The sequence below is a fragment of the Triticum aestivum genome, chromosome 1A (assembly GCF_018294505.1).
Source record: "Triticum aestivum cultivar Chinese Spring chromosome 1A, IWGSC CS RefSeq v2.1, whole genome shotgun sequence".
Classification (NCBI taxonomy): domain Eukaryota; kingdom Viridiplantae; phylum Streptophyta; class Magnoliopsida; order Poales; family Poaceae; genus Triticum; species Triticum aestivum.
This window is the reverse complement of record NC_057794.1, coordinates 1746045-1764310: the sequence shown is the minus strand read 5'-3', so window position 1 is coordinate 1764310 and position 18266 is coordinate 1746045. Positions and strand designations below refer to the sequence as shown.

The 18266-nt window shown below is 46.3% G+C and overlaps 1 protein-coding gene across 1 annotated transcript; it reads left to right on the top strand.

Moving 5' to 3' along the window:
- Nucleotides 1-3957: 3957 nt before the first annotated feature.
- LOC123061245 (bisdemethoxycurcumin synthase-like) lies at nt 3958-5312 on the top strand. The gene is made up of 2 exons (XM_044484285.1): nt 3958-4147; nt 4291-5312. Exons 1-2 carry the CDS (start codon nt 3958-3960, stop codon nt 5310-5312), a joined length of 1212 nt encoding a protein of 403 aa, XP_044340220.1.
- Nucleotides 5313-18266: the final 12954 nt, after the last annotated feature.

Genomic DNA, 18266 nt, shown 5'->3' with positions numbered 1-18266 from the left:
AAGCTACGGCAGCTAGTAAGCTCCTTATTGACTAAACAAAATTAGCATAAATGTATCTAGTACTGTGTCAAAAAAGTAGTTGAATGATGCAGCACATTGTCAAGTTGGCACATATAGTACAATGTCTATTCAGCACCATGTGGCTAAAGTTTTCCTCAATAATAGAGAAAGAAAACAGTTGCATGCATGTGCATAAGATTCTAGCTGCGAACTGCGCTCGTATGGTGCAATGACGTATTATGGAATGACGTATGGTGCCATTAGATTGTGAGCTTGTGAAGTTAATCATTTATTTATACAGTACGATCCAAAGGTGCCTCTTTCCGGGAAGGGAACTCTAAGATTGTAACACCAGTACAGTCACTTTCAAAGCAACACACACACACACACACACACACACACATCTAATAGCTATTGTAACAAGACTAATGCAACTCTTAAGGCATTTTAACTGCTACAGGAACTCTAGGGATAATTACTAAGGAAAATGGTTGACATGAAATCTAAAAAAAAAAAAAGACGACCCCATCATCGAGCGGACGGAGCAAAAGACTGAAGCCCTCGCGTCGCCCACGCCGGGCGACTCGAGGGGAACCCCAGCCGCCGCCGGCCGCCGCCCCTCCTCTCGGCCCCCCGCGTCGCCGCCGCCGGAGGGCCGGCCGGCGAAGCCGCGCCGGACCCAGGGATGGCGGCGGCGAGGCCGTTCTCCCCCCTCCCACTTCGCCCCACGCCCTTTTCCTCCACCGCTCCTCCAGATCCGCCCCTGTCAGCTCCGGCGGCTTCGTCCGGCGGCGGGAGCGCCCTCCCCCGGCGGTGTTTCCTCGCCAGCTGCGTGTGATGGATCTCCCTCCGGATGCGGCTCCCCCTGCTGCGTTGGTCCGGTCTGCCCATTTGGATCTGGGCCACGGCCGGTGGTGCTGCTCTCCGGCCAGCTTGCCGTGGCGGCCGGGCGCGCCCTCCTTGCTGCGTCCACCCTCTACGCCGACCCCCACCACTCGTCCCTCTGTCGTTGCCGGTCTCTGGTGGTCGCACTTCAGCACCAGATCTGGCGTGTTCGGTTGGCCTCGTCAACCGGCTCCCCGTGCTCTCTCGTTGCGGCCTCACGCTGGCCGCGGTGCACCTCGGCCTCGGCTCTGCGTGCTGCAGCCCGGTGTGTTGCTGCTTCTTTGGCCCTCCGTTGCTCGCTTCACAGCTCATGGCTGCCTAGCGCTACGGCGGTGGGTGGCCGACTTGCTCCGGTTGCGAGGTGGAGGAGGCACTGCCGGGTGAAAACTTCATCGACGATGACGGCTGCAGCCGCCATTTTCCCTTCTTGAAGGCGTCGAGTTTGGCATTGTTTCCCTCCCCCCCAAGCTTCTCAGATCCCGAGAGAAATCTCGGACCCGGGGTTCTCCGTGTCAGATGGTGTCGACGTCTCTACGTCGTTTCCTCCTTGGGGGCATCTTCTTGGATTTCTTCTGCTTCGGGTGGACTCGCCTCTTGTTGCTTCATCTCCACCTCGGCTCTAATCCTGGCTGGCCATTGTTCTTGGCGACTCGAGTTGAGCTTGCTTCAACATCCTGGGGGGCCTCGACGACACGCTGCCCTTCGACCTCGGCGGCAGTACACCGGTGTTGCGCCCTTCGGTCTCGGTGGCGCGTTGCCTTCTTGGCTTCGCCGGCGGCACACCGGTGCCGCCGCTCGAACTCGGCTACCCGATGCTCTTCGTTCGCGCCAGTGATGCTTCTCGGTATGCTTCTACTTTGGTGTCTCCTTTCCGTCAGGGCTGTGCTTCATGGTGGTCCGGACGACGACCGCGGGGACATCCTGGGGTGGCCTTGGCAGCACGCTGCCCTTCGACCTCGGCGGCGGTACACCGGTGCCGCGCCCTTCGCTCTCGGTGGTGCGTTGTCTTTTGGCTTCGTCGGTGCACACCGGTGTCGCCGCATGAACTCGGCTATCCGACGCCCTTCGTTCATGCCAGTGATGTTCCATTGTGAGTTGTTGGTCTGGTGCCCGTATGTTTCTCCCTAGGCCTTGTTGTGGTTCATTGTCGAAGGTGGAACAAGCTGCTCAGCGGAGCTCGCTACCCGAGATGTCGGTCTCCAGTGGTTTCGGTTTGGTACTGGTGCCAGCCTTCCCCTCCATTTTGTTTCTTTCTTCTAGTTTTGGGCTTTCTCTTGCCCTTTCCTGTAATTTTCTTTTGCGCCTTTGGGCGCTTACTTGTATCTGTACTGACTGCCAAGTCACCTTCGAGTTGGAATATAACAAGCGGTGGGGTTTTTGGCCCCCCCGTCAATCTCGAAAAAAAATCTAAAAAAAGGCCCATGAATCAGTGATTTAGGTTAGTGCTCTGAATGAACCTATACATCTGAAATACATGTTCCATAGGCTACACCGACTATGTTTTGTTAACATAGTACTCTGATGTATCTCTAGTTGGTTTCGAAAATTCACCGGCCGCAATGGTACAAGTATACCGACGGTTTCAAGAAACAGTTGGCTGTTTTTGCCAAAAAAATGAAAGCAGTGGACGGAGATAATAATTCCATACAAGCGCTGTTTTCTCTAAAAAAAATGAAAGCAGTGGACGGAGATAATAATTTCATGCATCTCAGGGTATCAACAATTAGTACTCCCACTGATTAATGTGATGCATGCATGTGTTAGAGACAGAGTGGAGCATCTACTGGACGGTGCATGCATGCATGCTTTCCATCCATGGATATCTATTTCTTGCTCCACTCCCATCCTTATAAATACTTTGCACTTTCTTTGCTCAGTCATTCACATCTCGTAGAGCAAACAAACTTGAAGAAGCTCCTCCATCGCATTGTGTGCATCAAGCAGTTTCCCTCTACTTTGGTATCTCATCGTTTGCTTTTGCTTACATTGCTTCTATCTTTTTCATTCCATTCTTAAACAAGCAGGGTTAGTGCAAGCTGTTACATTTGTCTTGTTTTCTCTTGAAGATATTTCATCTTGTGAGAGCATAGTTGCACTTTGATAAAATTATTGTGCATTAACTATATTAGCTTTTTCAACAAGACATGACCGTTGGTATTAACTTTTGGAGTGAATTCCACTTTTTACTCCCACCTATTTGGATACATGGATATTTGTGTACTCAATAAAATATACAAATTCATTGCCGTTTTTAGCTAGCAGCTCTATTGCATAACATCTACCTGAAAATAATTAAAGCAGCTACATCACATAACATGTAATGTATATTAATTAATCCATTTTAATTATTTGTATTTCATTGGACATTTCCATTTTGAGTTTAGTTTGTTATATGAAGCAAACGGTAGTTCTTATATCCTCTGAAATATAGCTATTTTATAGAGTTTGCAGCTTGTATGGAAAATTTTTTAATTTTATTTTCATAGTTAAAGTAGACATGTAATGTGTACCTATCTACTGAAAAATGATTGCAAAGGAACGCAGAGTTGCACTGTAGGAAAGGCGTTGACATATGTGTAACTGATGACCTTCCGTCTCTCATCTCATCCTCATGGTTAGGGTTGTTATTGTGGGATTGGTGCTGCCCATTGCATTTTGTTTGATGCATGCGTTCTCGTTTAGGGGTTCCATTACTTTGCATTGTAGAACTGTTGATGGTTGCGGTTGTGATGTGTTGGGTGTGTTTGGTGGGTTGCCTATGAATAGCCCGCTTATGTTTTATTTTATTTTATAAGGATGAGTAATCCACTTATGGTATATGAATAAGGCGAGTCTTATGCGCCGGTCTTAAAAATATGGATTGTACTTTAGCATTCATCAAAGGCTAACCTGATTAATTTGCAACATACACAAAACATACGAGGCATTGCACTTGAACCAGTAAACAAGTGCCCGTAGCTGTAGCATTTCTCTATATAATCTGTATACATCATCCCTCACAAATTTTCGGATTGCTCATGTGTTTTGTGTGAACACGAGTTGATTTTCTATCTTATGTAGACGTATGAGAACATGGCCACCTTACTGTCCACGGTGCGGGAGATCCGTCGTTCGCAGCGTGCGGAGGGGGCGGCGGCCGTCCTCGCCATCGGCACAGCTAACCCGGCCAACTGCGTGTCCCAGGAGGAGTACCCGGATTACTATTTCCGGGTCACCAAGAGCCAGCACCTCACCGACCTCAAGCAAAAATTCAAGGCCATGTGTAAGCAAGCAGATGAGCACATGCATGCATAAATACAGTGGTCAAATTGCTTGATCGTCTAATTATATGTTAGCTGCTTGTACGATCGATCTTAATACAAGAATGATCAAGTTAACATCGCGTACGTGTTTTGTTGTTTCCAGGCCAGATGACACCAACGGACAAGCGTTACTTCCACCACACGGAGGAGCTCCTGGACGCCCACCCCGACTTCCTCTGCCGTGGCAAGCCGTCCCTGGACGCCCGCCTAGCCATCGCGGCTGTCGCTGCGCCAGAGCTTGCGGCGTCAGCTGCAGCCAAAGCCATAGCCGAGTGGGGCCGTCCGGCCACCGACATCACCCACCTCGTCGTCAGCACCAACTCAGGCGCGCACTCCCCTGGCGTCGACCTCCGCCTGGCCTGTCTGCTCGGCATCCGCGCCTCCGTACGACGGACCATGCTCTACCTCAACGGCTGCTCCGCAGGTGCCGCCTCGCTGCGCCTTGCCAAGGACCTGGCAGAGAACAACTGTGGTGCGCGTGTGCTGGTGGTCTGCGTCGAGCTCACCATCGTCTCCTTCCGTGGCCCAGAGGAGGCAGATGCCCACCCACACACTCTCATCAGCCAGGCGTTCTTCGGAGACGGTGCTGGCGCGGTCATCATCGGCGCCGACGCCATGCACCCCGTCGAGCGCCCAATCTTCAAGATGGTGTCCGCCTCGCAGACCATGATAGCGGGGACCGACCGTGTGCTCACCATGCAGCTGACAGAGGCCGGCCTCGATGGCCACATCTTCACGAAGGAGCTGGTTCCTATAGCGGCGAAACACATCGACCAGTGTCTCACAGATGCGTTCCAACCGCTTGGAGTAATGAGCGACGGCGCCAACCTCTGGAATGATCTCTTCTTTGTGGTGCACCCCGGCATCCGAGGAATACTGGATCACATCGAGGGGGCACTCCAGCTGGAGTCGGGGAAGCTCGCGGCAAGTCGGACGGTGCTCAGAGAGTATGGGAACATGCTCGGCGCCATTGTGATCTTCGTGCTCGATGAGCAACGGCGCCGGATGGAGGAGGACAGAGGGGTGAGGGGTGAGTGGGGTGTGATGATGGGATTTGGACCTGGGTTCACAATTGAGACGATGGTGCTGCATGCAGTGGCCAGCAACCCGCACAACAAAAATTGATATACTTGTATCGATATTGATCTTGAAGTATCTCTTATCATTTACAGTTTGCAAGGAAAATAAAATCTACTACAATTGCATGCGATAATATTGTACAACTTGCTTGCTAGCTACGGCATGATAGTATATTGGTTATCGTGTTTTCTTCTCTTTTCTTATTGGAATAAAACTAGCAATGTGGCATGGGGAAATCCAAGGGTAGCGTCCTTTAATCGTACATTATATTTGTTGAAATTTTAAATGAAGTGACATATCTATCTATTTATATATTGAAAGTAAATGATGGATTAATTAGAATTAGAATTAGAAATAATAGAATTAGTCTAAAAAATTCCACGTTAATCAGAAAATACTAGCCCTTGATCTGATGGATCATTTAAAATTATAATCATGTAACCATTAGATATGCGTAACATATATAGCTTCATCGTAACAGACAACGAGTCCTTAATGTGTCATACATTTATTTATTTTACACACATGGTAACGTGCCAGACCTGGTCTCTCACGAAAAATCATTTTTTTAACCTGGTGGAAAAAAACACACGTATCTATCACGTAAGCACACATCTCCCACGCCCTTTTTGTAGGTACCCATCCCAGTATCCCATGTCCTTAACCAGGGAAGAAAAAAAAAAGAACATCTACTTTTCTAATAAAAAGAGATAATGGGACGTACAGACTATTATTACCTACCATAAAGATCTCCCGTCTCAGCTCACATGATGATGCCTAGCATGCATGCATATTCATATGGAAAAAAGAGTGTGCATGCAAACCCTTACTACATGCATGCATGAGTGCCCGAATCAGGTATGTATAACCCATATGCCTAATTACTCAGTGGCGCGTCAACCTAATCTTCTTGCCTGATCTGCCGTCAATGGAGGATTAGCAGGAAACATGCAGAAGATATTCAAGGCAGGAAGCAGATTCTAGCGGCAGGGATGACGTGGAGGTTCTAACCTGCTAGGGCTGACTTAATTACATTCCTCTACAGTGATCGTTGTTTAGATTTTTTTTAGGGGGTCCATGTTCAGAATTATTTGTGGAAGCATACTTCAATCAGCCCCATAGGAACCGAGTCATTGTAACACTTGCCCGTTAAAAGCATCCATGGACCAGATGTAGGTATTTACACGAGTAATGTGCACAAATATCATCTATCTGGACTCTGGAGCATCCAGTAAGTTTGAGCGATTCAACATGGAGCATCCTTTGAGTATCAGATATACATGTCGCACGTCTTAGCTAGAAGTAATTAGTCCATATTAATTGATCCCTGAGTGTTGGGGCATAATTTGTATGCTATAAATTTCCAATTGAGTTAATACCAATTTCTTTCATGGTTTGCAGACCTTATACATATTTCACTACTATAATATATCATAAGAATAATAGAAGTGATTGTATACATACTCTTTGGTATATTAATTTCTAATTATATTTTGCAAGCTTGCACCAATATTGCATCAATAGAACTTCAACATTGCTAAATACATTGACTACAGGAAATGAGACATCGAAATCAGGGTTAACTTTGGGACACATTTAATCTGTAAGTTTATTACACAGGAATGCAATATTATTATCTAAGTAAATTCTTGCTTGATTACTTTCTCATATTCACAGTTTACCCAATAGTATATTCTTTCAATATGGTGAAATACGACCCATTTGTTCTATTTGGAGGAAACTCTTTTAAAGCTCCATTTATTGCCAAAGAAACCCCATACAAGTACAACATTGTAGAGAAAATACAAAATTAATACATAGAAGGGACATAAGAACTTCGGAAGATCCAAAACTGAAAAAACTAGAGCACTAAAACTATCTAATTGGCCTGAAAGGAGAAGGAAAGGAAGTCCTCCAATTCTTTACTACAAGTATATGCCCAAATGTAGCAACCGAAATTGGTAAGTTCCAAAATCTAACAAAACACCTACAGACGACACCATCTACATAATATTTTTAAATTCAAATTCTGTAAGTATGACAGTTCACAATTGAAGAAGAGTTGGAAAGAAGCTTCCTTTTTGATACAACAGGTAAGGAAGTTCATGAAGAAGAACACCTATTTTTTACAAATAATAAATTTATGTAATGTATGTCAATCATATATATCCACAAGCTCCAAATAAGATTTAGAATACCTTATATATGTGTCCATATATCTAAAATAACTACATTATAGAATCAAGTTGTAAATGGGAGAAATAAATGTTTGCAGTAGATAAAAAGATACAAAACATGATGGGCACACTAAAGATTATGCCATCCCAAATCACCCATGTCGACTCAAATTTGATGCATCTGACACTTCTTGGAAAAACATTATATCCTAAAAAAATAAACTTTAATACGCCTCAACAGGATTGTCAAGCCAGCCACAGACCAGGTACACATCACTACAGCTGCATTAGGCATACCCGTGCATTCGAGCACATAGCACTAAAAAACTTCAACAACAAAATAGCCTTCGGATATTTCCCGAAACATTAAAGGGGTAACTCTTATATCCCTAAAATCACCACTTCACGAACATCCAAAAGAACTGGTAAATATGAACTTGTTTCACAAAACTATATTAAATACTAGCCCGCGCGAAGAGCGGGCCACTCTGCTAGTTACATAAATTTACAATGGACTCGCAATTTTTTCGTGTTCTTTATTATTATTTATATCAAATAAATAATGGTCAAAGTTAATTCAGTACCAACGAAATCAATATTAATGCAAACGACCAAATCTCATAATATTTAACTGGAATAGTTATATTATATCCTTCAATAACATATAACCTGCAAAGTCAATTCATCCTGGTAGCATGCAATGTTTGTGCATGTCTTGGACAAGTCATTTTCTTTGCTTAGATTTAGGGCGGCCTGGTGGCGCAGAGCATGGTGATCATGGCGGCCAAGTAGTGAGGAGGAACGAGCGGCTATGGGATGGCATGGCCACGATGTTCGGTCCAACACCCTGGTCTTAGCTCATGTTAGTTTGTAATCACTGAATAAATAGAGAAACAGAAAGGAAGTAAAGTTAACACTGCACAAAACCTCTATGTCGCATGCAAATTCTCCTTTATCCAATCAATCTTCTTCCTTCTGCAACAATAGAACTTCGTGATGAACTATGATATGCAAGGGATAACGGAAACGATTCCCAAGCTCTTCGTAATGCGGAAATTGACGAAGGTAGAAATCGAGAAAAACATCAAGTGTTGATGATAGACAAGACCACTAGTTTCAAGAAAAGGGCAGAGGGAAGAAGGGGAACTTCAAGAAGAACAGCAAGCAAGTTGCTGCTCAAGTGAAGAAGCCCAAGTCTGGTCCTAAGCCTGAGACTAAGTGTTTCTACTGCAAAGGGACTGGTCACTGGAAGCGGAACTACCCCAAGTGATTGGCAGATAAGAAGGATGGCAAAGTGAACATAAGTATATTTGATATACATGTTATTGATGTGTACTTTACTAGTGTTTATAGCAACCCCTCAGTATTTGATACTAGTTCAGTTGCTAAGATTAGTAACTCAAAACGGGAGTTGCAGAATAAACAGAGACTAGTTAAGGGTGAAGTGATGATGTGTGTTGGAAGTGGTTCCAAGATTGATATGATCATCATCGCAGACTCCCTATACTTTCGAGATTAGTGTTGAACCTAAATAAGTGTTATTTGGTGTTTGCGTTGAGTATGAATATGATTTGATCATATTTATTGCAATACGGTTATTCATTTAATTTAGAGAACAGTTGTTGTTCTGTTTACATGAATAAAACCTTCTATGGTCATACACACCAACGAAAATGGTTTGTTGGATCTCGATTGTAGTGATACACATATTCATAATATTGAAGCCAAAAGATGCAAAGTTAATAATGATAGTGCAACTTATTTGTAGCACTGCCGTTTAGGTCATATTGGTGTAAAGCGCATGAAGAAACTCCATGCTGATGGGATTTTGGAATCACTTGATTATGAATCACTTGATGCTTGCGAACCATGCCTCATGGGCAAGATGACTAAGACTCCGTTCTCCGGAGCGAGCAACTGACTTATTGGAAATAATACATACTGATGTATGTGGTCCGATGAGTGTTAAGGCTCACGGCAAGTATCGTTATTTTCTGAACTTCACAGATGATTTGAGCAGATATGGGTATATCTACTTGATTAGACATAAGTCTGAAACATTTGAAAAGTTCAAAGAATTTCAAAGTGAAGTGGAAATTCATCGGGGGTGAATTGGAACAGTGATGAACATGTCCTACTGTGTGTGAGCTAAGTGTGTGAACACGTTTTGGTAAAGGTAGCGGTGAGAGGCCATGTAGGAGTACATGGTGGGTTGTCTCATTGAAACCGTCCTCAGGAACTGAGTTCTGTGTCTGTGATCCATGACCAGCTACTACCACTCATTGGGATCCTTAATTGAACCTCTCGGCTTCTTAATCACCCTAGTACTCTGTCCAGGAGTTACAACTAGTTTCTAGTGTTTGTAGGTTATGTGTTGGCGGCCGTGCGTAGCGCTGACCCCAGGGGTGGGCTATGTTGTGGTAGATACACCGTGGCCGGGCATGCCAAGCGCCCGTTTGGTGTCTCGGAACACTGTACACATCGTTCGGGGCCGTATGTGGAAACCTCGGCCGGACTCCCTGCGGATGGAACCTGGATAGGCGATAAATCTGGACTAGAGACTTAAGTGTTTAGGTAGGCCGTGGCCGACACCCTCGTTGGGCTTCCGCTTGAAGGTTGCCGAGTACATGTCGTGTAAACGACGGTAAGTGGTGGGAGCGTGTGTGAAGAAGTACACCCCTGCAGGGTTATCAATATCTATTCGAATAGACGGATTCCTCGGGTATGGAAACTTGGACCCCTTGCATAGTTCATAGACAAGTGAAAGTGGATACCCTAAAACTCGCAAGATAAGCGTGAGTGCTATGGATGGCCTTCTCGTAGGGAGACGGGAGCGGATCCATAGTGGTGTATTGAATGGTGAATATGTGGACTCGTGTGCGCCACCTCAAAAGAGTTGCTTGCAGTCGTAGTTCAGGTTAGCCACTGAGTCAAAGCTGGCTTGCTGCAGTTAAACTCCACCCCCCCCCCCCCCTTGTTGATACCGATGTATATGTAGCTAGTTCTGATGTAAGTCTTGTTGAGTACCTTTGTACTCACGTTTGCTTAATTTATGTTTTGCAGAGAGAGACTTCAGTCTCGCTAGTAGTTCCGCGTGGACTTCGACGTTTAGCTTGATTTCTCAGCTACGATCTTGTGCCCTCGGCAGGATCTGGTAGATAGTCAGGCTTCTTAGCCCTTTTTCCATTTGTAGATGTCTGTACTCAGACATGTTAAGCTTCCGCATGTGCTTGATTTGTATGCTGTGAATGTTGGGTCATGAGACCCATGTTTGTTATATCTCGCTCCTCGGAGCCTAAGGAACAAATACTTGAGTTGTAGAGTTATGTTGTGATGCCATGTTGTATTTACACATATCGAGCATTATTGTCACATTATTTTTGCAAAAGTATCCTTTTTATAATTAGCCTGCGGGGTTGTTGTCAAACAAAAAGAGCATCTTGGTGAGCAGCATGGGTGAAGATTCGAATTGGTGGACATGCTTGGTTAAGTTAGTCAATGAATAGGACAACAACTGGATGATTGATTCCACAGTAATCAGGGGTAGCTAATAAGCTCCTTATGATGAACATAATTAGCACAGTTAAGTCGACATATATAATACAATCCAGTTCTTTTATTTCGAAAGTAGTACATTTTTAAGTTCATGTATATATGTTACAATGTTTATTCTGAACCATGAGCTGTTTCTCAAAGGAAAAAAAAGTCTCCTCACATACTTCTACTGCTGATCCATAACGTCGATAGTTTTCAGTCTCTACGCTGGTTGACCCATGGATAGGAAGGTTTTTTCTTCTTCAAGTGAAGCATATTTTGCAGATTTCTAGGAACTAAGAGACCAAGCCAATCAACAAACAATGGCATGCAACTAGTGCTACTTGCCCACTTTGTGGATCAGAAGAGGACAGTTCTTTCCATGCACTAGTTGCGTGTACAGAGGCAAAGGCGTTCTGGAATGGCATGCGTTCTAGGTGGCCTTTGCCGGGGAATGAGTACTTGCTGGACAATGGAGAAGAGTGGCTGCTCAACGTACTTGCAAATTGTTCGGACAAAGTGCGGGATATGATAATTATGTTGGTCTGGCGAGTGTGGCAAGTTCGTACAGATTTAACACATGGTAAGGAAGCTGCTCCGGTGGAGGTCTCAGTAGAGTTTCTGGACAGTTATTTCAGATCAATTCAGCAGGCAAATAAATATAGTACAGAAGAGATTGTGAAAGGAAAAATGGGGAAGGAGGAGTGATTGACGGTACCAACTAAGAAACCCCAACTGCCGTACAAACCGTGGCCGCCGCCGATGCTGGGCAAGGTAGCTTTATCAGTGGATGGCTCCTTTTCGGCAGAAGACGGGTCAGCAGGTTCAGGCATGATACTTCGGAACTGGGACGGGAGTGTTATTTTCTCGGCACACCGTCACTTATTTCATTGCAACGATGCTCTTGAGGCGGAGCTACATGCTATAATGGAGGGGATGGCACTGTTTGTCGAGCATACTACTCTTCCGGTGGTTGTTCAATCGGATTCAACGACGGCACTATCTGTTCTAACTTCTAATGTATTGGACCGATCGGCATATGGGCATCTTATCTTAGAGATTAAGGATCTGATGGTAGGAAGGGAGTTTATTCCTATGAAAATTTCTAGGGACCAGAATAGAGTAGCAGATCATCTGGCGAATCATGGTAGAACTGATCATAGTACGGCTTGTTGGCTTCGCAAAGGCCATCCATGTATAGCTGAACTTTTGTCGGCTGATTGTAACTCTACACTTTTGGAATAAAACTCCCATTTCACTCGCAAAAAAAAAACTAGGTAACGCTATGAAACTTCCTCCCTATAAATTCGACTTTTTTCCGAACGGAATCTCAAACCTACTCCTAACCCAAACATGGCCCACAAAAGTTCGGCCAGGTGTGAAGTATATCCAAAATGCATGCACATGTGATGTTGTCAAACACAAAATGATCATTGCGGTGAGCAACGTGTGCTGAAGATTCCAGATGGTGGTCAGACTTAGTTCTGTGCGTCAAAGAATACGGCAAACACTGTACATAATTGATTCCTTAATAATCAAGCTACGGCAGCTAGTAAGCTCCTTATTGACTAAACAAAATTAGCATAAATGTATCTAGTACTGTGTCAAAAAAGTAGTTGAATGATGCAGCACATTGTCAAGTTGGCACATATAGTACAATGTCTATTCAGCACCATGTGGCTAAAGTTTTCCTCAATAATAGAGAAAGAAAACAGTTGCATGCATGTGCATAAGATTCTAGCTGCGAACTGCGCTCGTATGGTGCAATGACGTATTATGGAATGACGTATGGTGCCATTAGATTGTGAGCTTGTGAAGTTAATCATTTATTTATACAGTACGATCCAAAGGTGCCTCTTTCCGGGAAGGGAACTCTAAGATTGTAACACCAGTACAGTCACTTTCAAAGCAACACACACACACACACACACACACACACACACACATCTAATAGCTATTGTAACAAGACTAATGCAACTCTTAAGGCATTTTAACTGCTACAGGAACTCTAGGGATAATTACTAAGGAAAATGGTTGACATGAAATCTAAAAAAAAAAAAGACGACCCCATCATCGAGCGGACGGAGCAAAAGACTGAAGCCCTCGCGTCGCCCACGCCGGGCGACTCGAGGGGAACCCCAGCCGCCGCCGGCCGCCGCCCCTCCTCTCGGCCCCCCGCGTCGCCGCCGCCGGAGGGCCGGCCGGCGAAGCCGCGCCGGACCCAGGGATGGCGGCGGCGAGGCCGTTCTCCCCCCTCCCCCTTCGCCCCACGCCCTTTTCCTCCACCGCTCCTCCAGATCCGCCCCTGTCAGCTCCGGCGGCTTCGTCCGGCGGCGGGAGCGCCCTCCCCCGGCGGTGTTTCCTCGCCAGCTGCGTGTGATGGATCTCCCTCCGGATGCGGCTCCCCCTGCTGCGTTGGTCCGGTCTGCCCATTTGGATCTGGGCCACGGCCGGTGGTGCTGCTCTCCGGCCAGCTTGCCGTGGCGGCCGGGCGCGCCCTCCTTGCTGCGTCTACCCTCTACGCCGACCCCCACCACTCGTCCCTCTGTCGTTGCCGGTCTCTGGTGGTCGCACTTCAGCACCAGATCTGGCGTGTTCGGTTGGCCTCGTCAACCGGCTCCCCGTGCTCTCTCGTTGCGGCCTCACGCTGGCCGCGGTGCACCTCGGCCTCGGCTCTGCGTGCTGCAGCCCGGTGTGTTGCTGCTTCTTTGGCCCTCCGTTGCTCGCTTCACAGCTCATGGCTGCCTAGCGCTACGGCGGTGGGTGGCCAACTTGCTCCGGTTGCGAGGTGGAGGAGGCACTGCCGGGTGAAAACTTCATCGACGATGACGGCTGCAGCCGCCATTTTCCCTTCTTGAAGGCGTCGAGTTTGGCATTGTTTCCCTGTTGGAAATATGCCTAGAGGCAATAATAAAAGTGTTATTATTATATTTCCTTGTTCATGATAATTGTCTTTTATTCATGCTATAACTGTATTATCCGGAAATCGTAATACACGTGTGAATACATAGACCACAATATGTCCCTAGTGAGCCTCTAGTTGACTAGCTCGTTGTGATCAACAGATAGTCATGGTTTCCTGGCTATGGACATTGGATGTCGTTGATAACGGGATCACATCATTAGGAGAATGATGTGATGGACAAGACCCAATCCTAAGCATAGCACAAAGATCGTGTAGTTCGTTTGCTAGAGCTTTGCCAATGTCAAGTATCTCTTCCTTTGACCATGAGATCGTGTAACTCCTGGATACCGTAGGAGTGCTTTGGGTGTATCAAACGTCACAACGTAACTGGGTGACTATAAAGGTGCACTACATGTATCTCCGAAAGTATCTATTGTTTTATGCGGATCGAGATTGGGATTTGTCACTCCGTGTAAACGGAGAGGTATCTCTGGGCCCACTCGGTAGGACATCATCATATGCGCAATGTGACCAAGGAGTTGATCACGGGATGATGTGTTACGGAACGAGTAAAGTGACTTGCCGGTAACGAGATTGAACAAGGTATCGGTATACCGACGATCGAATCTCGGGCAAGTAACATACCGATAGACAAAGGGAATTGAATACGGGATAGATTGAGTCCTTGACATCGTGGTTCATCCGATGAGATCATCGTGGAACATGTGGGAGCCAACATGGGTATCCAGATCCCGCTGTTGGTTATTGACTGGAGAACGTCTCGGTCATGTCTACATGTCTCCCGAACCCGTAGGGTCTACACACTTAAGGTTCGATGACGCTAGGGTTATAAAGGAAGCTTGTATGTGGTTACCGAATGTTGTTCGGAGTCCCGGATGAGATCCCGGACGTCACGAGGAGAGGAATGGTCCGGAGGTAAAGATTTATATATGGGAAGTCCTGTTTTGGACATCGGAAGAGTTTCGAGGTTTATCGGTATTGTACCGGGACCACCGGGAGGGTCCCGGGGGTCCACCAAGTGGGGCCACCAACCCCGGATGGCTGCATGGGCCATGTGTGGGAGGGAACCAGCCCCAGGTGGGCTGGTGCGCCCCCCACAAGGGGCCCAAGGCGCAGGGGAGAGTGGGAGGGGGCAAACCCTAGGGCAGATGGGCCCTAAGGCCCATGCTCCCTGCGCCTCCCCTCTCTCCCCCTCTGGCCGCCGCACCAGATGCCATCTGGAGGCTGGCCGCCGCCCCTTGGGGTGGGAAACCCTAAAGGGGGCGCAACCCTCCCCTTCCCCTATATATATGAGGCCTAGGGGCTGCCCATAACACGCGATTCGATCTCTCTTGGCGCAGCCCTACCTCTCTCCCTCCTCCTCTTCTCCCATGGTGCTTGGCGAAGCCCTGCGGGATTGCCACGCTCCTCCATCACCACCACGCCGTTGTGCTGCTGCTGGATGGAGTCTTCCTCAACCTCTCCCTCTCTCCTTGCTGGATCAAGGCGTGGGAGACGTCACCAGGCTGTACGTGTGTTGAACGCGGAGGTGCCGTCCGTTCGGCACTTGATCATCGGTGATCTGAATCACGACGAGTACGACTCCATCAACCCCGTTCACTTGAACGCTTCCGCTTAGCGATCTACAAGGGTATGTAGATGCACTCTTCCTTTCTACTCGTTGCTGGTCTCTCCATAGATAGATCTTGGTGATACGCGTAGGAAAATTTTGAATTTCTGCTACGTTCCCCAACATTCCCTCCCCCCCGAGCTTCTCAGATCCCGAGAGAAATCTCGGACCCGGGGTTCTCCGTGTTAGATGGTGTCGACGTCTCTACGTCGTTTCCTCCTTGGGGGCATCTTCTTGGATTTCTTCTGCTTCGGGTGGACTCGCCTCTTGTTGCTTCATCTCCACCTCGGCTCTAATCCTGGCTGGCCATTGTTCTTGGCGACTCGAGTTGAGCTTGCTTCAACATCCTGGGGGGCCTCGACGACACGCTGCCCTTCGACCTCGGCGACAGTACACCGGTGTTGCGCCCTTCGGTCTCGGTGGCGCGTTGCCTTCTTGGCTTCGCCGGCGGCACACCGGTGCCGCCGCTCGAACTCGGCTACCCGATGCTCTTCGTTCGCGCCAGTGATGCTTCTCGGTATGCTTCTACTTTGGTGTCTCCTTTCCGTCAGGGCTGTGCTTCATGGTGGTCCGGACGACGACCGCGGGGACATCCTGGGGTGGCCTTGGCAGCACGCTGCCCTTCGACCTCGGCGTCGGTACACCGGTGCCGCGCCCTTCGCTCTCGGTGGTGCGTTGTCTTTTGGCTTCGTCGGTGCACACCGGTGTCGCCGCATGAACTCGGCTATCCGACGCCCTTCGTTCATGCCAGTGATGTTCCATTGTGAGTTGTTGGTCTGGTGCCCGTATGTTTCTCCCTAGGCCTTGTTGTGGTTCATTGTCGAAGGTGGAACAAGCTGCTCAGCGGAGCTCGCTACCCGAGATGTCGGTCTCCAGTGGTTTCGGTTTGGTACTGGTGCCAGCCTTCCCCTCCATTTTGTTTCTTTCTTCTAGTTTTGGGCTTTCTCTTGCCCTTTCCTGTAATTTTCTTTTGCGCCTTTGGGCGCTTACTTGTATCTGTACTGACTGCCAAGTCACCTTCGAGTTGGAATATAACAAGCGGTGGGGTTTTTGGCCCCCCCGTCAATCTCGAAAAAAAATCTAAAAAAAGGCCCATGAATCAGTGATTTAGGTTAGTGCTCTGAATGAACCTATACATCTGAAATACATGTTCCATAGGCTACACCGACTATGTTTTGTTAACATAGTACTCTGATGTATCTCTAGTTGGTTTCGAAAATTCACCGGCCGCAATGGTACAAGTATACCGACGGTTTCAAGAAACAGTTGGCTGTTTTTGCCAAAAAAATGAAAGCAGTGGACGGAGATAATAATTCCATACAAGCGCTGTTTTCTCTAAAAAAAAATGAAAGCAGTGGACGGAGATAATAATTTCATGCATCTCAGGGTATCAACAATTAGTACTCCCACTGATTAATGTGATGCATGCATGTGTTAGAGACAGAGTGGAGCATCTACTGGACGGTGCATGCATGCATGCTTTCCATCCATGGATATCTATTTCTTGCTCCACTCCCATCCTTATAAATACTTTGCACTTTCTTTGCTCAGTCATTCACATCTCGTAGAGCAAACAAACTTGAAGAAGCTCCTCCATCGCATTGTGTGCATCAAGCAGTTTCCCTCTACTTTGGTATCTCATCGTTTGCTTTTGCTTACATTGCTCCTATCTTTTTCATTCCATTCTTAAACAAGCAGGGTTAGTGCAAGCTGTTACATTTGTCTTGTTTTCTCTTGAAGATATTTCATCTTGTGAGAGCATAGTTGCACTTTGATAAAATTATTGTGCATTAACTATATTAGCTTTTTCAACAAGACATGACCGTTGGTATTAACTTTTGGAGTGAATTTCACTTTTTACTCCCACCTATTTGGATACATGGATATTTGTGTACTCAATAAAATATACAAATTCATTGCCGTTTTTAGCTAGCAGCTCTATTGCATAACATCTACCTGAAAATAATTAAAGCAGCTACATCACATAACATGTAATGTATATTAATTAATCCATTTTAATTATTTGTATTTCATTGGACATTTCCGTTTTGAGTTTAGTTTGTTATATGAAGCAAACGGTAGTTCTTATATCCTCTGAAATATAGCTATTTTATAGAGTTTGCAGCTTGTATGGAAATAAATCGATTTTTTAATTTTATTTTCATAGTTAAAGTAGACATGTAATGTGTACCTATCTACTGAAAAATGATTGCAAAGGAACGCAGAGTTGCACTGTAGGAAAGGCGTTGACATATGTGTAACTGATGACCTTCCGTCTCTCATCTCATCCTCATGGTTAGGGTTGTTATTGTGGGATTGGTGCTGCCCATTGCATTTTGTTTGATGCATGCGTTCTCGTTTAGGGGTTCCATTACTTTGCATTGTAGAACTGTTGATGGTTGCGGTTGTGATGTGTTGGGTGTGTTTGGTGGGTTGCCTATGAATAGCCCGCTTATGTTTTATTTTATTTTATAAGGATGAGTAATCCACTTATGGTATATGAATAAGGCGAGTCTTATGCGCCGGTCTTAAAAATATGGATTGTACTTTAGCATTCATCAAAGGCTAACCTGATTAATTTGCAACATACACAAAACATACGAGGCATTGCACTTGAACCAGTAAACAAGTGCCCGTAGCTGTAGCATTTCTCTATATAATCTGTATACATCATCCCTCACAAATTTTCGGATTGCTCATGTGTTTTGTGTGAACACAAGTTGATTTTCTATCTTATGTAGACGTATGAGAAC

Excerpts from the sequence above, each read along its gene's own strand:
- LOC123061245 (XM_044484285.1), top strand. The coding sequence starts at position 3,958 with ATGGCCACCTTACTGTCCACGGTGCGGGAGATCCGTCGTTCGCAGCGT. Across the intron at positions 4,148-4,290 it reads GCAAAAATTCAAGGCCATGT|GCCAGATGACACCAACGGAC; the intron begins GTAAGCAAGCAG and ends TGTTGTTTCCAG.